Source organism: Canis lupus, chromosome 2 (genome assembly GCF_003254725.2).
Source record: "Canis lupus dingo isolate Sandy chromosome 2, ASM325472v2, whole genome shotgun sequence".
Lineage (NCBI taxonomy): Eukaryota > Metazoa > Chordata > Mammalia > Carnivora > Canidae > Canis > Canis lupus.
This window is the reverse complement of record NC_064244.1, coordinates 65,072,296-65,097,726: the sequence shown is the minus strand read 5'-3', so window position 1 is coordinate 65,097,726 and position 25,431 is coordinate 65,072,296. Positions and strand designations below refer to the sequence as shown.

The window sequence follows — 25,431 nt, the reverse complement described above, 5'->3', positions numbered from 1 at the left end:
CCAACCGGGCTGCCCCCCACTGCTTTCTGATTGTCATTCCCAGAGAGCAGTTTTGCGTGTTCTAGAATTTCATATAAATGGAATCATGCAGTGTATACTCATGTCTGGCTTTTCTCACCCATCTGCCCATGCTGTGTCTCTACAGTTGGAATAGTGTGATCTGAGTGTCTGCTGAGTAATTCCATCATATGAACATCCCACAATTAGTTTATCCATTCACCTTTTGGGTACTTGGGTTACTTCTAGTTGGCTCTTAGGAATAAGGCTGCTGTAAGCATTCTTGTACAAGTCTTTTTGCGAACATATGTGTTCATCCTCTTTGGTAATTACCAAGGAATAGAATTCTTGGGTCATAGGGTAGATACGCTTCTCACTTTGCAAGAAACTTCTGGTTTGTTTTCTAAAGGAGCCTCAGCTTGCTCTTCCTCCTCTTGGCTTCCTCGGCTCTGGATAAGAAAAAGAGATTCCAAGAAGCAGGAAATGTTGGAGCTGAAAGAGGTTTCAGAGGTCAGTCCTGCGCCTCTCATCCTGAGATGGGGGCCCAGGCCTAGGGAGGGGCAGGGCTCATCCACGGAACCTCTGTGAAACCTGACAGAGCCAGAACCAGTACTGGTGTCTGGACTCTGGCCTAGGGCTTGGAAGACAGAGGCACCATGTCTTCCCAAGAAGAAAGTTTCCCCATTTCCTGGGGATACACCCTGTCCCTGGCCAAGTTGATTTAAATCGTATTCCCAAATATCATGTGTAGCAGAACGCCTTGTTAGAGATTAAACCTGGTTTTATTCTTCCTTTCCCTTATTCAAGACATCAAAGAGCCCCTCTTCGGGTGATGTAAGAGAGATCAGCCTTGGGGAGGGCTAGTTGTCTCAGGTGTCTGTTCCCACACAGACTGCACCAGGGGAGCTGAGGGTCTGTCTTTCCTGCCCACAGGCCTCAGCCAGGACCACCGTCCTAGGGTCAGAGAGCCCTCAGCAAAGACCTGCAGGCCAAGGGACTCCTTTGGCAGCAAAGAAGGAGCAACAGAGGGCATGTGAGTGCGGCAGCCACTGCCCCACCAATCTGCTCCACTGGAAGCTTTGTCCTGGCAAAGCAGTGAAATAAATACACAGGTAAGGTGCCAGCTTGGAGGTATCACCCCGCCAGGACAGGGAGCCGCCTGCAGGATGTGCTATGCTCCTTAAACCAACAGCTGCTCCACAGGTAGAGGAGGTGGGTCTGGGAGCCAAGGGATCAAAGTGGTTACGGCCGGCCCTGTTCCTTCCAGTGAGCTCTTGAGGACTCAGGGCTTCCTGTCCTGGCAACTTTCCACCCTTGAATCTGGAGGTCCTGGCTCCCATGGGCGGGGGGTGCTTCCATCGGGGTCACAGTGAGCCCCGCTTCGACCCACCGTGCCCACTTTTACCATGAGTGTGCAAGTACAGTGAACAGAGGGCATGAGTCCCTACGGGGATGAGAATCTGGGTCACCCCAGAAGACGAGCCACCTGGGCCGGCAGAGGGATGAAAATTCAGCATGGGTCATGCAAAAGGGAAATGAGAACCAGTTATGGCCTCCGGAACAGCTATAGGAGTTCGCTTCTCTAACCTCCCTTGGAACGTCCCCCCAGACATCATGACCACACAGTCCTGGAGACATAGTACCCAGTGGAGTGAACTTCGCGCGAGAAGCAATGGGTGCTGAGAGCTGCTGGGCCTATGTTCAGGGGGTTGTGGGTGCCACAGCCACACCTCATTACTGGACTGGTGTGTCCACCCGCTGATGCCTGCAGAGGGGCTGCCTGTGTGGATGGCTCCACTCGGTGACTGACCGTCACAGTGCGCAGTGGTGTCCGGTGGGACTGTCTCTGGCACATCTCACCCCACAGCCTCCTGTGGGGTCAGGGAAAGCCACCTCAGCTGAGACCGCATCCTTGCTTACCTTTGTCCCTGGCCCATCCTGCTTCCCTCCTCCTCCTGAAAACCTCCTTCCATAAACCACTTCCCCAAATATCCCTGTGAAGCTCTGCGCTTAGGCACCACCTTGGGTTCTCCTGGCCTCACCTGGCTCTTGGGCCATCAGCCCCTTGCTCCTGGAGCACCCCAGCTATCACCCCTCGTCATCTCAGTGTCTCACCTCCCTGGGGCCTTGTCCTAGCTGGTGGTGCACCTGTCTTGCTCAGAGCTGGAACAGCGCCGGGTTCGGGGGCCCCCCAAGGCGTGGGACTTAGCGGTTCTGGACTCGCAGCAGGGGTAACCCTCGTAACATCAGAGAGTTGTTACGTAGGTTCAACAAGAGTCCGCTCGTGTGTACCTCGTTTCCACAGCGCCGGGCACATAGTAGGACTCAGTAAATTCGCGCTGTGGTTGCTGTCACTTTGTGGCCTGCCCATCCGCACCTGGGCCGAAGCTGGAGGGCTGGGAGTGGGGCTGCTCAGTACAAGCTGGCTCCTCACGTTCTACCTCCTGTAGAGCGGAAGCAGTACGTGGTGATTTAGGTTGGTCCTGGGGCAGACTTTGGACTGAGGCCAGAGACGTGTAGCATGGCCACTTTTGCTGCAAGTACAGAGAAGCAAGGAGGCCGGGTCTGCTGCGGAGAGAGACAAATGAAGCAAACCCACTGGGGGAAAGAAACAGGAGACAGGGAGGGGGACATCTGGACAGTAGTGACAGCAATCCACCTCCTGGTTCCAGACCTGGCTCCTGATTAATCTGCTTCTGGTTTCAGCCAGGTGGAGAGGGTATCTCTTCCTGCAACCAGGTGTCTGGACGGAGACATTAGGAGAAGTGCAACATCCAGCCCCTGCTTACTACCCAGCCCCCTCACCCCAGAGGGAGTAATGGGAGGTGCTGGCCAGGTAAGGGACCCAGGCTGCCCAAGTGACGAGGGCCACCAGCCCCACGAGGACGGAGACCGTGCTGCCTTGTTCACGCTGCGCGCTCTGTTGACCGCACATCCAAGCTGCCCAGGAAACCTCTGCGGATGAACAGACGGTTCGAGCTGCCTGGGGCTGCTGAGCCGGGGACGGGGTCTCTCCGGGAGGCTTCCTGGAGGAGTGGGCCAGAGCCGATGTCTGGACAACCAGCTCATACTCCCGGGGTCTCACGGCCACCAGCCAGCAGCAGTGCAGGCACTGACCTCGGCTTCACAGATGGGGCACTGACCCCCCGAGAGGGCAGGGCTGAGCCCAAGGGCATCCACAGCAGAACTGGCACCAGAACAGGGGTGGCCTGGCCCTGAGACGAGATGGGCTTGGGGGCACAGGGGTCCCCGATGACAGACATCCAGAGAGTAGCTGCATGAAGCGAGAAGCCGGAGTTTCTTGGATGCAGTAAGGGAGCGAGCTCAGGACAGGAGCACCCTCTCTCCCTCCGCAGAGGCGGGGTGGGGGTACTGGGGCAGGGGAGGGGGTCAGGGCGCCGAGAATCACCCTGGAGCGCAGGCCAGCTGGACTGCTAGACTTTACGTGTTCCAACTTTACAAATATGAAATGGCCTTCTTTTTGCTGCTTTTCTCTGGCCCGCCAACCGGCGTGTGATGCTGAAATTGCACACAATTTTTAAAGAAGAGAAAATCTTGTTTCCTTGGAGAGCCATGCACGAGTGGTCTTCTGTGGATGTGCTTTCCAGAGGTGTCTCCTAGGTCCCCTCGGCAGGGGCCACCTGGTGAAGACCCGGGGGACGTTCCAGAAACGCCAGTGTTCACGCGGCCCCTGAACCAGGTGTCACCCACAGGGGTCCTGGCCCTGGCCCCTCTGCTCTTTCTCTTTTTGTGTCCTGGTCTGGCCTGCACAGGAGGAAGGGGATGGAGCCTTCCTGACAGCCTGTTAGCAGGCAAGGCTGTGCTTCCCTCGGTGGGGGTGCGGAGGGCTCCGGAGGGCTGAAATCCTTGGTCAGCTGGGTGCTGGCGACGTGGTAGGCCTGGTTCGGCGAGCTGCCTATTTAGGGCTCGAGCACTGTTCTGTGTGCCACGGGGCCCACGATGATTAATACGGGGCTTAGCAGATGCAAGCTGACGACAGGCATGATCTTACGAAACTGAGTTACATAGGGGAAACTGAGGCTCAGAAGAGTTAAGGCACTCTCTTGAGTGGAGGTTATATGGCAAGTCATGATTAAGGATAAATCTTTGCTCCCCAAAACCTAACCTGCCTTTTCCCCAAAGGGGACAAGTACATTTTCTTGTACTTGGGCATGGAATTCTGGTCCCAAGTGACAGGACCGACTGGCCCCTTGGTGCTGGTCCTTCTGGAGGCTAGAAATGGAGGGCCAGAGGCGCTGCTGCAGGAGAGACGTCCCAGTTCAGGGGTCTTGGGAGGATTTAGCCCTGACAGGCAGGCCTCCCAGGACAGACACGTGGGAGCGCAGTGGTGGTCCCTCGGGCACTGGAGGTCCCCAGTCCCCACCCGGCCACTCCCTCAACCCTCCGTGGGATGTTGCTGGGTCCGTGGGAATCGTAGGCTGCCCTCCTGGCCCGAGAGCCAGCGAGGGCTGGAGCCGGGGCTGTCCACAAGGCTCAGATGGACGCTCCAGAAGAGCTTTTCCAAAGAGCAGAGAGACGTCTTGCTGGCCCCAGGCCCCCACCTCCGGAAATGGAGGCAGAGTGCACCCTTTAGGACCGAGCCAAACTCTCCTCCCTGACCTTCTCCGGAGTTCCTCCGCTTGGCCTCCCCTCCCATGAGCTGTTTGCTCTGATGGGGACACTCCTCCACGTCCCCAGCTCCCCCATCCCCGCTGGCACCAGTCTCCCCATTCATGCTTCTGCTCTCTGGCCCTCCAGCCCTCAGCCCTACTCCCACCAAAAGTGCAGAACTTGGCAGGTCTGACTAGAGACTGACACAGCTGGTTGATGACCTGGTGGATGCTCAGCTGTGGTTCCTGAGCCATCAGGGGAGGGACCGAGTGTGGAGGTTTGGCTCTGCAGGTCACAGAATGGCTCTGCCTCAGTTTCCTCATGTGCAAGGTGGAATAACCTCTACCCACAAGCTGCCAGAAGTTTGGTCCTAGTAAATAGGATGGTGAGAAGCTCTGGCTGGGACTGGGGGGTGCCCTGAAGGACACTGGGAAAGACCAAACAGATGGGACCTGATCTCCAGTCTGGAAAGGGGGTGGTAGAGAAGGAGCAGTGTTGGGGCTTGTGTCATAAAGTCACTTCCTGGGGCACCTGGGTGGCTCAGTGGTTGAGCATCTGCCTTCAGCTCACGTTGTGATCCTGGGGTCTTGGGATCGAGTCCTGCATCAGATTCTCTGCATGGAGGCTGCTTCTCCCTCTGCCCATGTCTCTGCCTCTCTCACTGTATCTCTCATGAATAAATAAATAAAATCTTTAAAAAAAAAGTCCCTTCCTGTTGGGGGTGGTTTGCAGGCACACGTCCTGGCCTCATCATGCAGATTTTCATGGTGGTCATGGACACAGTGACATGGGGATGCAAAGCCCCATGGGGTGGTTTAGATTGAGACAAGCCTTGGGGCAGCAGATGGACTCCAGCCTGGGTGCTGGAATGTCTGAGGGAGCCCGCTCCCTCTGCCCAGGCCATCTCGGTTGTGGATGAGGGCCTCTTTCCGCCAGCTATCCCAGGTGCCCTCCCAGTCCTGGGGATTTGGGACCAAGGAACCAGGTGACCCCGGCAGTCACTCTCTAATACTTCCACTTCAGGGGGACCAACCTGGGCACATGGTGTTCAGGCTGGTCCTCCATACCAATGCCCCAGTCTGGGGATGCCCCTGCAGGTGTCAGACAATACTCTTCCAGGGACATAGTGGATTAAGATCTAGAGTTGAGCCTTGCCTCACCTAATGGCTGACAGTTGTGGGAACCCAAGCCAGCTGACCTCTGTACCCACTGTGAAGTAGGACTTGTCCTGGGCTGGACAACCTCTTCCTTCCTGAGGGTGTGTGCTGACCGCTTTGGACTCCCTGGCCCCCTCATCTGTGCTATGCTGGATGGTGATGGGGTCTTTGGGGGTGTGCATGAAGGCGGAAAGAAGCTTGCATGTGTCAAGGGTGCCAGTTGCATCCCTCCCTCCACCCTCATTCAGAAACTGCCCTGGGATGGTTGTGATGGGAGCCAGCTTCCACCAGGAAGTGATGCCCAGCTAGGCTGAGGGTGGGGGGAAACCAGTCCTACAAGCAGGGGGGTGCTGGAAGGGGCTCCTTTGGCCCTTCTGGCTCTGTGCTCCCTGTGGCATCCTGCCTCTGCAGTGTCTTGAGTTTGAGAAACACAAGAGGCAAGATGAGGCCTTGAGGAGGAGCCTTACAGGACCCATATGCCTCATGAGGGGCACTGACAGGCCCTCAAGGTGCATTCCTGATAGTGGGTGTCAGGAGAGATAAGCTCTCGCCCAGGGGCCAGGCTGGGTTGCAACAACTCTCAGGCGGGGTGTTGGTTTGCAGACTGAGGGTACACTGGGGTCACACGTGGGTCTGATCTTGGTGGTCTGGGGTGTGGCCTGGCCACAAGCGTTTTAGAACTTGGATGTGCAGCCAGGGCTGCAAGCCAGGAGCTCCAAGGGCAGGAGCATCACTTCCACTCAGATGAGGAAACAGACCTGAGGCTCAGTAACCTCGAGGTCACACGGCAGGAAGCACCAGAGCAAGACCCGAGCCCTCGTGGCCAGGCCACCCGGCTGTCCCCCCTCCCGCAGCACGTCCCACCTCCCCCCTTCCAGCTAGGCCTCGGCTCCTTAGCCACACACGGGGGGAAGCACGTGCCCTGCCCGCCCCGGGGGGCTGGCGAGGGGAGAGGGACCTGCAGCCCTGGAGCCTCAGGTCGGGGCGGGCGCGGAGCCCGGCAGCGCCTGAAGCTCCCTGCCGCCGCCGAGGGAGGCCTCTGCTTCCTGCAGCCTGTTTCGGTGGATGAAACCCTAGACAGATGCTGGAGCCAGACAGGCGGGCAGACAGGCGCATTCTCTTCAGGGCGGCCTCCTCCTCTCTGGGAGCGGGACGGGGACGGGGACGGGGACGGGCAGGGCCCGCCCAGGCTGACCCCAGACTGGGTTTCAGGCCGTGAGGCCCAGCAGGGCTCCCTGGGGCCGTGGTGGGGGTGGGAAGGGAGGCCCCAAAGCTGCGGTGTAGTCGGTGCTGGGAGGCCGGTGGGAGGGGCCGGTCCAGGAGGTGCCACTGGCTGTGGCCGCCTCTGCCCTGTTTCTGGCAAATCCCTGCTTGCCAATGACGGCCACCGCCCCGGAACCACAGGTGTCAGGGGGCTGGAACTGGAGCTGCGGAAAAGGCTTTTTTTCAGTTTTCAAAAATCACCAAAGCTCCTCCTACTGGTCTGCACCCCCCTAAGTGAAATGGAAGGTGGGTGTGATGGAGGCAGGGGCTCACCCCAGGCCGTGCGGGGCGGCTTTTCCTTTTTAGAGCTGTGTTCCCCGAGCGTCCCGCAGGAACAGCGCTGGACGGGCCGCGCTGCACAGGACGCAGCTTCCCCCACAGCTTCTCCGGGCAGCAGCCTGACGACCCTGACCCGGGTCACGGGCTCTCAATTCGGCGCCCTGGGTGGGGGCAGGGCCCGCTGGGCGCCATTCTGGCTGCCACGTCACCTCTGGCCGAATCCTGGACACGTCGGCCTGGACAACTGCAAACCTGCCAGCGGCCCCGCGCGGCGGCTCCTCGCAGACTCCTCAGTGTCGTGTGGGTCACGAGACAGAATTAGGCTTGGCGAGCGCTCGGCGCCAGGGTCGGGTCCTCGCGCAGCTCGGGGCCAGACAGTGGCTCTGCCTGCTTCCCAGGTGGTGACATCGGGGGGCCCTGTGGAGGCTCCAGGTCTGGCCCACACTCCCGGTGAGCGGAAGGGACAGGAGAGCATCTGGAGTCCAGAGGATGAGCCCTCGGACCTTTGGTTAGGAGACGTGGAGCACCTGCAAGGCTGTGAACAGGGGGGTGTCGAGGGGCTGCTGGTCAGAGCCACGGCGATGGCTCAGAAGGTCACTGAGTGGGGCCCGGTGTGAGGCGCTGGGTATGAGCACCCCTATTCCGCACGACGCCCCTGGGGCAGGGCGTGTATTCCATTACGCCTGTTCACAGATGAGGACGTGGAAGGGTACGAAGGCCTGACTCTGGACAGACAGGCCTGGTGTCTGGCCAGCTGGGGAACCGAACAAAGAAAATCACAGCAGGGGGCACTTGGGTGGCTCAGGTGGTGACCTCCGGGGCCCAGGCCTGGGATCAAACCCTGCACGGGGCTCCCTGCTCAGCGGGCAGCCGGCTTCTCCCTCTCCCTCTGCCGCTCCCCCTGCTTGTGCTGTCAAATAAATAAAAAAAAAAAAAAAAAAAAAGAATTCACATTGGGGGATTTTTCAGGCAGCCTCAAGAGGAAATGGGACACCGAGGAGGATAAGCAGCAGCAGGAAACAGCTTGCGTGAAGGTAGGGGCGGAGGGCTCCTTGAGGCCGGAGGGAGAGTTTCAGCAGACACTGGTCAGCCTCTGACGGTTTTCTGATGGGGGTGAACGCTCCTGAGCCCTGACTGCATCCCAGTCGTCGGGGTCGGTCTAAAGCCATGCTGAGCCCCTCCCACTCAATCTGCTGAGTCTACGCGCAGTTATACCTGCTTCACTCAGGACTCTTGATTTCAAGGCTTGTAAAGCCAACTTGAGCTAACTTCACAAAGGGAAGCGCGTTCTCGACATCCGAGGAAGGGCGTGGGTGCCACGGGACCTGTGCTCCTGCCCAGGAACCCCGCTGTCCTGCTCCTGCTTCTCTACCAGACAGCTTCCCCCAGGGCAGGAAAATGGCCTTCAGGAGACCTGGGCATGACGTTCCTCAGTCCCACCACCAGGGAGAAAGAGCCTAAGGGTGCCCCTGGTCAGCCCAGCTCGGGCCAGGTATCTGCCCCGGTGCCCACAGCTTGGCTCAGCCTGTCCCGGGCCCACCTCAGGGCCGCACGGTGTGTTGGGAGCCTTGACGAGAAGGGAAGAGCCAGGCAGACACTGCGCCTGCAGCCTAGACTCCCACCGCAGCGGAGTAGTGGGTTCCCTGGTGCAAATGCACACAGTGTGATTTCTCAAAGTCTTATCAGCTGCCAGATACCGCAGTCAAGAAGGCACCGTCGTCCAGTTCAGTTGAGCAGACGTTTATTGAGCACCTATTAAGTGCAAGGCACTGTGCTAGGTGCCATGGGAAATACAAAGAGTGAACACAGACGGTCCCTGCCCGCGAGGAGCTCACAGTCTAGAAAGGGAGGTGACACAGTACACAATCAGCGGCAGTGACACCGGCCAGGGCGGCGAGTGCCAAAAGCAAGACACGAGTGCTGTAGGTCACAGAGTGCCATGGTGTTGCATCTGGCCAGAAGCACGGGCAAGGGCACAAAGAGGACACAGGCTGGGCCTTTGAGGGGGAAGCCATTTGGGAGAAAGGGCATCTCTGGCAGAGAAGAGAGGCGCACACAGAGGCAGGAGCCCACAGGTAACCGAGGAAATGCATGTGGGCTGCAGTGAGCATCCGGGGAAGGGCAGTCACCTGTGGCCACAGGGTGGACAGCACAGATACTACGCTCAGGGAGGGCTGAGCTGCGTGCTCTGGCCGAGAGGCACTGAAGATCACTGAACAGGATGAGGGTGTGACCAGCAATGTGTTTTGGAAGATAAATCTGGGAGGGAGGAGAGGTGGGCTGGTTGGTCAGGAGGCCACGAGAGCATGACGGGTGGACCAAGGGGACCCTGTGGCAGACTGGGGTGGGGAAGGAGAGCAAGGTGCAGATGCCGGCCGAGGGCCTGGGGCCCGTGTCTGAGGATGTGATGGGGCTTTCAGCTGAGCTGGAAACTCGCTCCCTCGGGGCAGGCCTACAGGTGGGACTAGAAGTCATTGCCCAGAGGGGACATGTGAACCCAGGGAAGTCAGGGTGGAGGAAAGCTGGAGTTAGTGAGCCCTAAGGGCGAGTGCAGTTTCTCACAACCTGGTCCCTGGACAGCCTGCTGGGAAACACCCAGGGAGCCTGCTGAAATCTCCCCAGTTTCCACACTTTACTCCAAGGGCACAGCCCCCAGAGCTGTGATCTGCAATTTTTAGTAAGAGCTGCCTTTCCCACCACAAGTTCCATGGCTGGTCCAAAATTTGAGAACCATCTGTCAAGAAAAGGGTATCAAGGAGTGGCCTTCTGGTAAAAGAAGAGAAAGGAATGAAGAACATTTGGGAGGAAAATCTCAGAAAATGGGGAAAAGAAGGCCACAGTGACAAATATTCTGGTCGCTGAGTGTGGACATGAAGACTGAAGATTGAGAAAAGGCCTCGAAGACTGAAGATTGAGAAAAGGCCTCTGAATTCAGCAATTACGTCACTTCTAGATTTTTCCTATTTCCATGCGGTGGGATGAAAACGGAGTTTGCAAAACAGGAAGTAAAGAGTGGGAAGGTGAGGGGGAGCAGTAGTGCATGGAAAGGATTCCTGGGGCAATCGGGGACTCTCAGTATAGGATCTGGACTGTAGTAATGGGGAGTAAGGGGAGGTAGATCATGAAGAAACAAATGGCAGGAGTCAAGCAGCTGACGGAACCGAGCATGGCTAGGAGAGGGACCCAGGAGGAAGGCCGAGGGAGGACACGGCAGTGCTGGTGGAGAGCTGCACAGGGGAGGCCACATCTCGGAGGTGCCCAGGGCGGCAGGCTGGAAGCTCAGGGGGCCCAGGGCCTGGGGCGCTTCCCATGATGGGGGAGCATGGCTTTCTCCGTCAATCATATTCCACTAGTGCCACAACAAACCTAAGGAAGTGGGACCCCAATCCTCCTCTCAGAGGCCTGAGTCCAGGGCGACTCTGCCAAGCCACAGCTGAGCCTACCCGTCATCCGGGATGGCTCAGGGGCCTTCCCACGGTCTCCAACCCTGCAGCCTCCAGGCTGCAAACACAGGCTACTGGACAAAAAGGTCAAACGAGGCGTTTTTCTACCAGAGGAGGTAGCTGGGGCCTGGGGAGGAAGGCAGGCCTGGGAATTGTCCTGTATTCACCATCTATGAAATTCTCTAGCCCTGGACAGCTTCTCTCTGAGCGGCAGGCGGCCGTCTGAGTGAGGTGGCGTCCCCCGCCCTGCCACCTACTTCCAGGAATGCCAGGAAGTATGGGATGCACAGCCATGACACACACATGCCTGAGGAGTTGCCAAACGAGGAAGCTTTGCTGCCAACACCACCACGGTGGTTCAGAAATCGACCACTGGGGGCAGACCACAAAGAAACATTTGAGTAGCATCAACACTGGGCCTAGTATTAAGAGAAGGCCGAGAACAAGTAATGGCTTTTTTTTTTTTTAAAGGTTTGAAAATTGAATTTCTAAATATTAAAGTTAACTAAACCTGCTGGGCTTCAGAAAGAACTGTGACTTACGTGTTATAATTTATCAAGGGGAGTAATTAACCTACTTAGCCTTCTGCATCCCTCCTTCTCGTACCCCAGAAAGAGGAAAGGGGCAAATAGAGCTTTCAGAAACAATACTAAGAATATAGAGGCTTAGATAACCCAAAGGTCAAGGGTCTAGTCACTTCTAGAACCTAGGAAACCCTGGAAGTCCTGGCCGTAGCCAGCCCCATGGGGCATCCCTAGAGGCCCGGTCCCCTTCCAGGAGGATCTGTGTGGCTAAGCCTGGGCCAGGGAGGTTTACCACTGGGTCCTTCTCTGCAAATAGGAGAAATACTGGATTGGCAGCGCTGTCCGACCAAACCTCAACCCAGAAGATCAGAGTCACTGTGAGACAGCTCTAGCCCTCACACGTCTGCCACGCTTTTACAAACCACCAGTTCTGAAGCTGAGGCACAGGGGCTGTGGGACTGAGTCACTTCCTGCCCACCTGGAGTCGCCTACCTCCTCATGCACTGCTGGGCAGGGGACTCTGGCAACCTGACCCAACGCGGCGGGGGACAACCAGCTCCTGGTTAGGAGACATCTTAAAGGCATTGGAGAGAAAATGTGATTGATATACAAATCTGGCCACCCGGAGGACTCTGGATTCATCCCCTGAGGGAGGCAGGGGACACACACACCTGGGGGAGCCTCCTCGGGAGCCACTAGCTCTGCTCGTGGGTGACAAAGTCCCTTCACCATGAAGAACAGATCGGCCCCGAGTCCTCGGCAGCTGTTTCTGGGGTTAGGAGGGACACAAGCCACAGGGCAGACACGAAACTGACCGCGAGCAGCCTGGGAAGAGAACAGGTAGAAAATACAAAGCCCTTTGAAAGTCCAGAGAACAGTAAAGATGTTAAGTATAATTACCCAGGAAAAGAACTTCACTAACACAGAATTTTGAGCAACACCGAAAAACACAATATGAAGATACCAATGCTGAGATAGACTCACTGGAAGGGCGGTGAGGAGAATACTAAAAAGACAAACACAGGAAAAATAAATAAGGGGCTCTGGGCCCCCACGGCAGCTACTAATGCTATTTATTGGCTTGGGTCATTCTTGAGCATAGAAAATCACGTTTTGGCAAAGCTCACAAACTTCACATGGGTTTCTCCCATGGTTCATGGACATAAATTTACGGTAACAATGGGGCTCTTCATGGAACGTCCTCACATCCTGCTATTATTTTCAGAGGCTAAGACATGACTCCTAGAGTCAGCCAGGTACAGTGAGGCCTCAGCCTGGTGAGCATGTCAGAGCACTGGACGAGGAGTCTGGTCCCTGCCCAGCTGCTCTGCAGCTGTGGACCTGGGCGTGTGCGATGCAAGCACACTGAGCCTCAGTTCCCTCTTCTGCAGGGTGGGAGGGGAGGTAGGGTGGGACTTTGTGAGTGCTAGAGTATCTTCTCACCCAGACAGTCTGGGAGTCTAACTGTGCCCTGGTTGTTAACAATGGCTAGGCACAGGTGCCATCTAGTGGCACCACCTGCCCATTCTCACAAATGGCTCCAAAGAAAGACCCACAGGAGTAAAACCTACTCCTATGACTCTAATTCCAGGGGTGAGGGCAGAGGAGGCTGGGGGGTAGGGGGATGAGCACACTTCATGTTAGTGGACGTTACATAGTCATCTCAAGAAAATATACTTTAAGAGGTCTTGCTTTCCCTAAGAAAGCGACTCTTTTTTTATTTAGAAAGGCTAATCATATCCATTTGTCAATATTTTCAGCTTTAAGGAAAATAGTTTAAAAAACATAAAAATGTAAATACACTCAAGAGTAACTGCTATTAAACAGTTCTGAACAGGCAGAAAATGTACTTTCCTTTTACAGAAAATGTTAAATCTGTAATAGCAGCATAATTTATATATAGAAAAAGCTGGTTTTGAAAACCCAGATTTTTTTATACACAAAACATCTGTTTTCTTTTCTATACACTACAACAGCATTTCCACTGGGAAATCGGTCTCTTCACATTATGTTGCTCCCCGCTGCCACGTGCAGACACTAGGTCAAGTGAGACCTTCAGTCCAACACCATGGCCGACAGTGCGTTCAGGTCTTTCATGTACGGATGGGCCACCAGTATCTGGTCGATTTTCAGTCTCTGCTCGGAGTCAGGGAAGATCTTCAGGAGGGCCTCCCTCAGCTCGCTGGTTTCCGCGGGAGACCTCTGTGCTGGCATGGGCACACTCTGCTGCATGCTGGGAAGGTTTGGCAGAACCGGGAAGCGGGGCTGCTGAGGAAGCCAGTGGCTCGGTGGGGTGCCCTGAATCCGGGCTGGAGGCTGGTGACTGGTGCTGGCTGCCTGGGCGCCAGGGACTCTGAAGGTGGGGTCAAACATGCCCACATTTGGCAAGGCATTGAGGAGGGGCTGCATATTTCTGTGAATAGAATGTGTCTGGTGAGTTGGGTTATAAATGAGAAACATATCCACATGACCTGCTGCTGACCTCAAGGTTGTGCTGCTCCACGGCTTCTAAAGGCCAGCTGCCCACAGAGAAGTCCACATCCACAGTCCATAGGGATGACACCTACACCATCCCCAGACTGGTCACAACAGGCAGTGATGAGTACCCTGCCCTCCCAGGTCCCTAGCTATTGAGAATTGAGCCCAGCCAACTGGGTTGGCTTGCAGCATGGGTTTGCCAGATTCACCTGAGAGCTTTCAAGAGACACAGAAAACAGGGTGTTAGTCTTCCGGAGACTCTAACTCTGTGTGGAACCCTAGCTGAAAGGGCTCAGAAAAAGGGACTCCTTTGGGGAGAGACAGCCACTACCAATTCCTGTAGTCCCCAACGCCGCCTGCCAATCTGGGGGAGGTGTTGGTACCCACAACCTGTACATTCATGGGTGTGTGTGTGTGTTGAAGGCATCTGTCCTGTTAAGAGGCATCCCAGGTGACTTGGACTTGCAGCTGAGAAATGGGGCTGGCTGAACACTTTTCCCAAATTCAATAGCTCAACTAACTTCAAAAGTTAGACCCTCTGTGAGGGGTTACTATTAACTTCTTACTCAACTAGTTAACACACTGTAAAAAAGTGATGAGGTGTGCAGGCAGGCAGACCCTGCTGTCAGGCTGCTGAGGTGTGGAAGGAGCCAGAGAGCTTTCTGTTAAGTCTGACCCATGGGCCTTGATGCTTGCACATAGGCACCAGGTCTTAAAAGCCCAGTGCAGATGCAATGACACCCAGCAGATGTTAAAATGGCTGCCATTCTCTAGGTGTAGGTAGAGAAGCAGAACCTTGGGAAATAAGCCCTCATCAATGTAATAAAACCCAAAGGCTCAAAAGAGAAATGATTCCTAAGACCAGGGAGCTGATATTGCATTGGTCTCCTCTATAGAAGATACCTCTGCATGAACTACCCTCAAATCCAAACCTAGAACACCCAAGGTTTGGATTATATAACCCAAAGGATGCGGTTATAAATAAAAAAGATCAGCTGTGTGTCACTGGGTCATACTGTCTGCCAGCTGGGCACAAAGAATACTTTAGTTAACAATGTCCACTACCTGACAATTCTGAAAACAAAAACAACCACTAGCAATATATCTTAAAAACAAAACAAAACAAAACAAAACAAGAGGTGCTTGGTGGCTCAGTCGGTGAACCATCTGCCTTCAGCTCAGGTCATGATCCCGGGGTCCTGGGATGGAGCCCTATATCGGGCTCCCTGCTCAGCGGGGAGTCTGCTTCTCTCTCTCCCTTCCCCCCTGCCCCTGCTTGTGCTCTCTCTCTCTCTCTCAAATAAATAAATAAAATCTTTAAAAACAAAAAAAAACCCCAAAGACCCAAACTACAACAAAGAAAAACTAAACTATCAAATCAATTTCAGATGAATATAAATTATCTCCATTCAGTGGAGATAGAAAGCTCCCCAGCTAGTGGTTCCTGAATAGTAAGTAAATTAACAGGAGCATAACAAATTAAAAGCAAATTATTTTGGAAAGTGAATATAAAAGGACAGTCACACATACATAATGAACCTAAGTGACCACCAGTAAAATCTGCTCTTTTTAGACCTACACAGTCTGGCCCCCATGCTTTCTAGGATTAAAACCAAAAGGAGGGACGCCTGGGTGGCTCAGTGGTTGAGCATCTGTCTTCAGCCCAGGGTGTGATCCCAGGGTCCTGGGATTGAGTCCCACATCGGGCTCCCTACAGGGAGCCTGCTTCTCCCTCTGCCTGTGTCTCTGCCTCTCTCTCTCTGTCTCTCATGAATAAAAAAACAAAAAAATATTAAAAAAAAATCAAAAGGATCACAAATGAAGATCTGGTCTTTAGCGTATGTGCTTGATTAGCTTTCAAATATATTACACCAGCACTATAAGTCTAGGCTAATAAAAATTTTAAAAGTGCCATCTTTAGTCCTTCAGAGACATCACTTACATTAAGCACAAAGAACTGAAGCAAGTCTGTAAATACAAAATAATGTGAAAAAGCAAATACCTAAGGAAGACTTCCTTCCGAAGAAAGTCTTCTAATCGAGGTCCACTTCTTCCCAGAGGGTCATCAGGAACCATAAATATGTCCCCAACGAAGGTATACTGAAGCAATCTACAACACAGTATGATTACAATGCTAGAGAAAACACAGTTTTCATTGCTATGGGAACTGAGAAGAAAGTAAAAGTGGTCACCTAATTCCAAAGCAACAGTCACCTATAAAATTATAAGGCTGCTTAACTGCCTAATGAAAAAAAACAAGCGGTAAACCATCTGAATTTCTCTTGGACACAAATTTAGTAATGTATGAAACTTTTATCAACTGGCCCTCATGTTTCTTGAGACTTGGAGTTTTTTCTTTTTTTAAGAAAATGTCCTACAATGTGCATTTTATTCCATACCATTATACAATGTTTACATATAGTTATAACTCTTATGAAAATGCTTTTTCTTGTAGATTTTTAATCTAGGTTTAGAAAGCATCTTTTTCTCTTAATTCAATTAAGGACACAACAGGTGTCCAACAAAGGTTTTACTTTTGAATAGGGTCTACGGACAAAACCATTGAAGATATATCCTCTTAAAACAACAAAACAATACGATCTATGAGGAAAGAAAATCAGAGATCAGTTCAGCATGATTTATGATTTAGCAAGTCTAGGCAAGATGTAAAAAAGAAAAAAAGAGCAAGTGCTTATGTTTGTTGTCCAGACCTTAGTTTCTGCCTTGTTTTGTGACTTCTGAGAGCCATGAGTTGGTGTACGAACATGAGCCTGACTGCATTTAGACCTTTCATACACAGATGACTGTATAATAAATACTGACAATGAATCCAGGGCAAAGATCCAACAGAAACATGTCCTAGAAGATTAATGGCTTGGTAATTGTGCCCAGAAGGTCAAAGACCAATTCTCAGTTCAGCGTTTACCAATAACTTTTTAACAGCATGTGGGTCAAAATGCATACAGTACACACCTGGGCATTTACAGTGAAGAATTATTTTATAAAATCCTCTAATGATTTAGCCAAATACAAATATCAGACAAGGGGCAACTGTGAAACCCCAACACAGGGAAATATCCAGTTATACCCATTATATACTACTTACACACAGCTTGAGGTATGCTGATTTATGTTTTTAGATTTATGGTATACGGGACTCATCTCTGGCACCATCACAGAATAGGTAACTTTTAGGTAACTTGATCAGATGATGCTTGTTAAAAGAAGTCCTGGAAGCCAGTGTTCACTGATCTTAAGGCACGTGGACACATTCAGAGTATCATCACAAATAAAACACATCTGTGAATGCTTAACTCCTGACTTTATTTTGGAAGATATTCAAACATGTTTTTCAATATATGTAACTAAACTATGATGGTAAATGCTCAAGAAAAGCATCACAGATTAAAAAGCACACAGACTCTTCCCACTCCCAAGAAGTAAAAACTCCATCAGCAAGTTGATTTTGATCCCATCCTCTTACTGGAATCACAGCTGTCATTAAACCCAACCTTCATATTTCATGGTTGAATCTAGTAGGGATGCCCATTGAGTTGCCAAAGTCTCCCTTGGCAACTCAAGTTGGCCAAGTAAGGAGGCCATTTCTGCTCCAGTGCACTATTAACAAGAGTTAATCAAGCCATAAACCTGTGCCTCTTGCCTCCTGTCAGGGAATACTGATCTCTTGGAAGACACCCTGCAGCCACCACAGCATGCTCATATATCACCCATTGCTTTGGCAGCTTTGTACTGGGACCCCCATTTACCTAGAGGGGCCAGCCATAGTCTCGGATGGGGAGCACAGTCTTATGATACTTTGGCTCCCTGTACTGCTTTCTGCAGGGCCAAGGTGGACACAAAACCAAACGATAAACAACAAAAAACACTTAACCAAAGACAAGAAAATATTACCTTTTTGTAATAATTTCTCTCCAAGACAGTGACTCAGTCACAAATTCTCTGAAGTTATCATTTGTTACAATTATGCCACCAGTTTTGTCCGCTAAGTGTAGTAGAAACCTATAGTAATAGAAGAGGTTAAAATGGGCAAGCAGGCATTCCTGGCTTACAGAAGCTATGTTATAAGAAAACAGAAGGATTTCTCTTCATAGGAAAATCACTAAAGAATTTAACTATGGCTAGGAGGTAGAAAAGTTAAGCCCTTGTTAGCTGAAGATCAATCTGAAATACTGAATACCTTTAAAATTAGTGTGATTATAAATGAAGATTTGGTTTTCACATAGTACTATTTTTTTAAATGATCTCAACCATGATCTATACATTTTTCTAAAAAAGCTGCATCATCAATAGATCGTCATCAGATAATGCATGAGGACTAAAGTCAAGAATAAATTCATGTTGACAAGCCTGTGAAATCACTATTCAAGTTTTGGTTGCTAAGCTATAGTCCTCCGGTTCTCAATTAGCTGCTTCTAGAGTCAGCCTTGCATTTCTTAAACAAAACAGAACAAAACACCTATACTTCTCAGACTTGAGATGTCTGCAACTGTCATTCTGTTTAGCCCAAGTTATAGATTCACTCAAATGCCATTTATGAGAAGCTGCACTGGTGATAAGAAAGGGTAAGAACTCAATATTGAGAATTCTATTTCCTTGCTGGAGATTATTCATGCTCAAACCCTCTTAATGAGAGGTTTGTGAGGATAATGTTGAGTTTTATCCCTTAAGGTGACCGCATTTGGCTAAGGCAATGGAGACAAGACAATGAAACAGTACATTAAGAGATCCCTAGTAGAATCAAAGCTACAAAACAACTACTTTTATTAGTGATAGTGAATACTTAAAAGGAACTAAAAAGCCATTAGTTTCAGAGGTTTTAGGACACCTTGGAAAGTATGAATTAACATTTTGAATTTATTAATGAATATTTTATAAACTATTTCTAGCTGGCATGAATTGTAAATGGGTGATGTTTGCCCAGAGGTAGTAACAAAAATAGTAATGCTTCTGAGTGCAAGTACTATGAATCAAGACATAGATCCATGTTCACTAAAAACTCAGAGTCATATAAATTAAGCACAAACTTTAGTCTGTATACCTGCACAGGCCTTCAAATTCTGCAGGTGTACAGCTATGGTGTTAGCGATCTGAAGGTTCCTCGTGAGCCCAACAGCCCAGCTGCCCCTCTACCCAAGCATGAAAGGGTCTGAGCCCAGCATCATGGAGCTGGAGCCGGACATGGTCTCCTAGAACTTCCTCAACCCTGCCTCACCCCAACGCTGTTCTCCTTCCACTTTTGCTCACACTATCTTTCCTGTCACTTCTGATTCTATCTGACTTGGTCTCTCATCCCAGCCTGGAAAAGGGCAAAGGGCTGTCAATGGAGAAAGCCCTCTGGACCTTTTGCTGAATGAACATCTGCTGTCATCCCAAGTCATGCTCCCCCCTCCCATCCCCACTCAGCCCCTTTTCACCTTTAACCCATTTGACTATCACAAGCCAAACACGGTCTTCAATGTGGGGGGGACCATTTTGGTGGAATACTGAGGCAAAACCACCGGGGCATTCTAAGTGTTTCAGGCCAGAATACCATAAAGGGGGGCAATGTAGAAGAAACACCAAGAGGCTACTACACTACTACTGACTTCACTCCGAAGTGGGTTTGAAAAATTGGCTGTCGTGTCAATGGTCACATTTGGGACCTTCTCTCATTCAACCACCACAACACTCTCCTCTATTATTTATTTGTGTGCCTTCTTCTTTAGATCAGTAGAAACTGTATCTGAATCATGCGTGTTCCGGGTCTAGTTCTGGGCACTGCACTTCGTGCTCAGCAAAGCTTTTAGAAGAAAATGTAAAAGGTGCAGATTAAAGCTTATTGTCTCCAATGCACTAACACTTGCTTTCTGAGTGACACTCCAACCTCAGAAATGCAGCTTTCTCTGATCATGCTTTGGGTCAGCTGACACCATCTTTCATTACATGGAAGAAATACTGAGGGCTTAGGTATGACAATGACAAACTAAGTCTGGCCAAAATCAACCTAGAGAAGATAGATAATGTTTGAAAAGCATCCGTGAGGCTGCCACACTCAGACAAGACAAACTTTACTCAAACATCACTTTTAGTATGCATCAAAAAAGAGAACTCAATGTCCGCTTTTACTTATGGATTCTCGATCATGTTTTATTTAAGAAAAAAATAACAAACAAACATTCTAACAGACTTTAGGTAATGTTCTTAAACCCAGAAAAAAAAAATTAAAAAAATAAAAGTAACTCACTGAGTATATAACCTTAATGTCCATAAATATTAAAATTCTCAAACCCCTTGATCTATTAAGTCCTTTATGCATGTGGGTCCAGGAGCATCACGAACTGGCCAGTGGAGCAGGCGGTAGGCTCCTCACCACCCCGCTCCCCACCACTTCAGGAAAGAAAACAGCCTGTCATACCTGTCGTCATGAGAAGCAATTCTTTCTCCAAAGACCATCCGGGCAGGAGTTAAAGATAATATTCCGAGCTCCTGTAGCTGGGTTAAGAAGTGCTGTTCTGTTTACAGAATAAGTTGAATACACATTCAGAAAAAGGCTATCTTCCCAGATGTTTAAATAAATGAAAGTATCCCCAAATGTTTCACTTGGAGAGTTATGAAAACCTTTTCCTTCCTAACTCAAAAAGACTCACTTTTACTAACACACTAGGAAGGAAAAAAAAAAATTAAGCAACACACACTAAGGCAAAAAGAATGTAAAAATTGACCTTAGCTGTTTTTTAAACTCATCTGTTCCTTAAATTAAGAGTAAACCATAAACCTGTATTTAATGAACCCTACCATCAATAGCTTTTTCACAGCAACATCACAAGCAGCAGGACAGGGACTGAAGACACAAGTCCCAGAGAGAAGGTGGGGATGGGACAGGAAACAGGACCGGAAGCAGAGGGAGTGCAGGGACAAGAGGCTCTGTCCCACCCCAAGAGTCTGTCAAAATATCCCTCTGGCTGGCACTGAATTCAACCTCTCTGTCATGTGCAGGAAGCTTTGCTGATTTTCATGGGAGTGGGTCATGACAAAGAAATGAGGGCCAAAGCCAAACTGTAGAAAACCAGTCAATGGGCAAAAAGCAGCTAAAAGCTCAGGGTGTGGTGGCCCTCACCCGCACCCCAGCAATGGTACTCACTGTTGGCTTAGACTGAAACAGTTTTATTGTCCTAGACATGCAGAGCACAGGAGGGCTCACAAGACCCTCTCATGGATCCTACTGCAAAAATTAGTGGCTCTGCCTCAGTCCTCAAGCACCCTCAGTTAAGACTGATCTGCTCCCCAAAATGAGGGAAGTTGGGATACTTGAGAAATGTGTGGTCTTACCATTTCCACCTCAACAGTGACTAAGTTTCACTTCCTGTTTAAATGCTGGGTGAGCTCTGTATTCACCCTTCCTCCTCCTAATCTACCTTTTGTGTCTAGGCTCACTGCCATGTTAAGCTGCCTGACATAGTCTCACCACTCTTCTGTGACCTGAGAAACAACCTAAGGTTTCTCTGGAATACTGCACGATTCACCAAGTTCAAAGCTCTCGTGTGTGGCCTGCAATCAACCATGGAGTACCACCACACGATTAAAAGACATAACTCATATTAAGCTATTAAACACACTGTTCAAAAAACACTGTATATGGGAGTTCCCAAATTTATCAAGTGACCATTTTAGAAAGGACTATTTAATGAGGCAAAAGCCCAGACTAACAAAGACAAATTTAACCTACTTTTTAGAAAGTCAGGAAAATTTTTGTGATGTATAATGAACTCTAACATAACTTTCCATATAAACAACTATGTTAACTTTCCATCCTTCCCCCAAGTACTTCTTAGGCTTTAACGCACTATTGTTCTACTGGGACCAACAGAGTACCATTTTACTTTTAAAGCTGTGACTCTAAGAAGAATGTGTTGCAATTATAAGCCAACTCATTAACATCTAGAAAGGGAGAAATTTGGAAGGATCAGTTTTTGCCTCACCTGTGACATTAGGATCACGCCTTGTTCTCCACTGTGGGACAAATACAGTGATATTTCTGTTGCCAAGCTTCCAAAAATATTCAACTGCAATTGCAATTCCACGACAAGAAAAGAACTTTTTCAGACCATGGCTATAAGAAAACAAAATTTATTTCAGCTTAAAGTATGTTAAGTTTCACCATGAAAAAGTGAAATGGTAAACTCCACATACAACAAAAACAATTGCAAATACTTTTACACTCTTTGGCATCAAGCTGCATAGTTTATGACTTTGCAAAGCCAGATGGAATCCTTTGCATGACATGTGATTAACAGCTTTATGATTTTTCTTGTATTTTGCTAATTTAATTGAATGTGCTATTGGTATAGAAGGCAGTTTTAGCTTCATGATAATACTTGTTTATTACATTTTTTATTTTGTTTTTTTTTTAGAGAGCCCATTCCAAAGAGTCCTGGCCTGGTCATTGGCCTCTAAGAATATTTTATACATTTTATTAAGAAACTTGTTGCTGAAGCAGAAGTAGACATGATGACTCTTCCATGATACGGGACTCACAACTTCTAAAGGCTACAGATGCCTCTGGCTCCAAGGTTCCATACACTTTCTAGGCAACTGTGAAACCTACTCAGTTTACCGCTTCTAGGGAGATAAGGAAGTTGAGGGCATGATTACAATGAAACTAACAGGGACAGTATAGAATGTAAGTCAGGATACGATTTTCTGGAGAGGGCCCTTGCAGGCCATCTGGTCTCTGCTGCATCACTCAAGTCCACCAACTGGAAATGAATGAGGGTGGCTGTGTTTCTTTATTTACAAAAACAGGTGGTGGCCAGATTTGGCCCACAGTTCGCAACCCCTGATACAGTGGATTACAAACTGGTCCCACCCAAAAATGTGGTAACAAATTTCAAAAGAAACAAACAAAAAAATCTTTAAATTGTATTCTCTAGCAGTTAATAAAAATGGAGATTTTTTTAAAAAGCTGGTTTTCAAAGTTTGAAATTTTGTAGGCAGTAATCCATTTACCTAATGGATATTAGAGAGAAAAAGAATCAAAACCCCAAACTATAAAGCTACAGTTTATAAAATGAGCATAATCTATCTTCACTATTTCCACAGTCACTTATACTCCAGTGACAGGAAATCCTGCACCTTCAGTCCTGTCTTCTCTTTATGTCTAGTGTCTCCACATCAAAACCACTTGGTGGAGAATTTCTTCACTTAAAAGTCCCACCAGCTCCTGCACGTGTCTCAAGTCAGCCCCACTAAACCCAATCCGTCCTCAAACCCCAGTTAGACCCCAAAACGCAGCCCTGATGCCTCTGATCCTGCTCAGAGTCTTCAATGGCACTATCCCTCTGGACAAACCCAGGGCAGTGCTTCAAGTTCCCCTCCACATCTGACTAGTCAGGAGGGATCCAGCCACACTCATTTCTGTCTGGGTGGGCTTACCACCTCCCTCTTCCTGGGCAGTGGGCTTTCGTTTCACTGCTTTGTAGACCTTCTCTTATACCTTCTTCCAGTGCCTTTGGGACTCAATTCCAGACCCTCTTCTATGAAGCCATCCCTAGAAACAGGCCTTCAATCATCCCTCCTTTTTCCTGTTTTGCTATCCTGTACTGTGCCCCAGAATGACAGAATTTAGGAGGAGACAGAACAGTTAGATTCCTGTTAGCTAAAAAAAAATGAAAGCCCCGAGAGGCAGAGCGACTTTCCCAGGAGTGCTGCAATCACAGGGTGGGTGCACTGGAATTACTCAGGCTTCCGTACTTCTGGACCAGTGTCCTTTCTAGCACCCTACAATGGGACTGGCTCCACCTAAATCTATATTTTCATGGAGGAGGAATGAGCTGGACATGCACTAAACTTCTAACACTCAGAAGAGTAGCTCAGGAACTCCTCCTTTAAGAGACTAAAGCCTACTCTCTCCTCAGTGAGCCACAAACAAGAGACTGCACAGCTTTGCCCCAAAAAACATATGCTAGAAAATCCATTCTTGATGAGGTAACTCAGTAGTGGTATGTTTATCTAAAAACATTCAAAATATGGCAAGAATGTAGCAACAGGACGTCTGTTACTGGAGAAAGGCTGGAGGTAGTTTTCTTAGGCCTCATCGTAAAAAAAAAAAAAATAAAAATAAAAAAAAAAAATCTTTAAAAATCATTGTAATTGCTTAAAAGTGAGAACACATCCAGAGTTCATATCAACACAGCCTGAACATAAAAATCCAAAATACAACAGGCTACTCGTCATTAGAAAAGTCAAGGGACATGTATGCTAGTTAAATCCTGAAAAGAACAATCCTCAAGAAAATTGCATTAAAAACGCTTGTGAAGTTTGGCTTATTCATCAGACAGATATAAACGTGTACTAACTTTTTCTGTCCCTCTAAAGCTTCTTTTGATTACAACAGTAGAAAGTGGACAGAACCTAGCTCTGTCCCCGTGGGTCACAAAGGAAAACAAAGGGAAATGCAAGTAGAAGCCAATCTTGCTGCCCTGCAACGCACTCAAGCTTAGAAGGGGAAGAAATGGTGTTTCTAGAAACATTAGCTCTCTACTAATTTCCACAAGCATTATTCTCAGTGATAAGATCAAATCACTTTGGATACCCTGAAAAATCCTGAGAGCCGTTTCTTAGGAATAAAAACAGCAATTCAAAATTCCAGTGGAAAACACACAGATTCCTACACAAGAAAATCAAATGGAGTCAAATTAAGTCCTCCGAATAATACAAGGTCCTGCTATTTCCCACTTCAAATCCTTCACATCTTGGTTAGGCAGAAATGTGCCTCCTTGCCTCCCTGCGGTCAAGCCAGAGGAGCTCGCTGACAGGGAGACTCAAACCAACTGTCTATTTAGACTCAGAGACAAAGGGTTTATGTACCTTAACTCCTCCTCTACTTCTGAGAAGGCCAAAGCTCTGGGGCTTTCAGCTCCAAATGCAGAATGAACACATATTAGGCCTAAAAGGCCAGGTGTGTGCAGGCTCTCAAGGGAGATTTAAGCTCCTGTTCCATATAGTTGGAAACAAGTTACATCATCTGGTTGTTTTCCATATTACAGCAGGCAGTAAACTGGAAGGAAGAGTGTCCCAAGCAGAGAGGAGATGAGCAACAGATACTTAATAAAAACTCACAGGCAGTAATGGAACCAGACCGGGCAGTGTGGGGAAACAGTGAAAAAAACTCTTTAGGAGTTATCCAGGAAACAGTAATTTCCTTCTATAGTTCCACTTAATAAAAATAGCCATGAGACCTTGATATAGAAAACTAACATGAAAAAAAATGGTTAAAATACATAGCGCTGGCAAGTGAAGGGGCAAACCTCATCTTCACGGAAAATTATCTACCCAGATAAGTCAGGTGTCCTACTGCTGAAGTTTCGGAGTGACCGAGTCTGAGCGTTATCTAGCTACCACTGTGATGTCTAGCTGTGCACCGCAAACAATTTCCATTTACTCATCATTTGACTCATTCATGGTGACAAGGGGAAAAACCAAGTAGAGATACACAAAATTAGCAGCATGAAATTGGTTATTTTGGAATTTCTCACAGTGTGTATGAATTGCAGACAGCACGCTGGATAGCTAACATAATAGAAGACTTGCAGAAACCTAGGGATGGGTAGGTCTGAGCTGCTCCAGAGTAAGGATCAAACCAACAAATCCTATTGTTTAAGGGTCCAAATTTCCTTTTTA

The 25,431-nt window shown here is 49.3% G+C and overlaps 1 protein-coding gene and 1 long non-coding RNA gene across 2 annotated transcripts in view; one reads left to right on the top strand and one right to left on the bottom strand.

Moving 5' to 3' along the window:
* The window catches only part of LOC112660449 (uncharacterized), a 28,857-nt gene extending 25,508 nt beyond the window's left edge, over positions 1 to 3,349 (top strand). The window contains exon 4 of the long non-coding RNA XR_003136941.3: positions 931 to 3,349. This is a non-coding gene — a long non-coding RNA (uncharacterized LOC112660449). The remainder of the gene's footprint in view (positions 1 to 930) is intronic.
* A 5,682-nt stretch (positions 3,350 to 9,031) lies between these two features.
* Positions 9,032 to 25,431, bottom strand: part of N4BP1 (NEDD4 binding protein 1) — a 49,223-nt gene continuing 32,823 nt past the window's right edge. The window contains exons 3-7 of the mRNA XM_025446902.3: positions 21,732 to 21,862; positions 20,168 to 20,264; positions 17,665 to 17,772; positions 15,755 to 15,862; positions 9,032 to 13,687 (exon numbers count right to left, since the gene is read on the bottom strand). Coding sequence (XP_025302687.3) covers positions 13,330 to 13,687; positions 15,755 to 15,862; positions 17,665 to 17,772; positions 20,168 to 20,264; positions 21,732 to 21,862 — 802 coding nt within the window. The 3' untranslated portion in view covers positions 9,032 to 13,329. The remainder of the gene's footprint in view (positions 13,688 to 15,754; positions 15,863 to 17,664; positions 17,773 to 20,167; positions 20,265 to 21,731; positions 21,863 to 25,431) is intronic.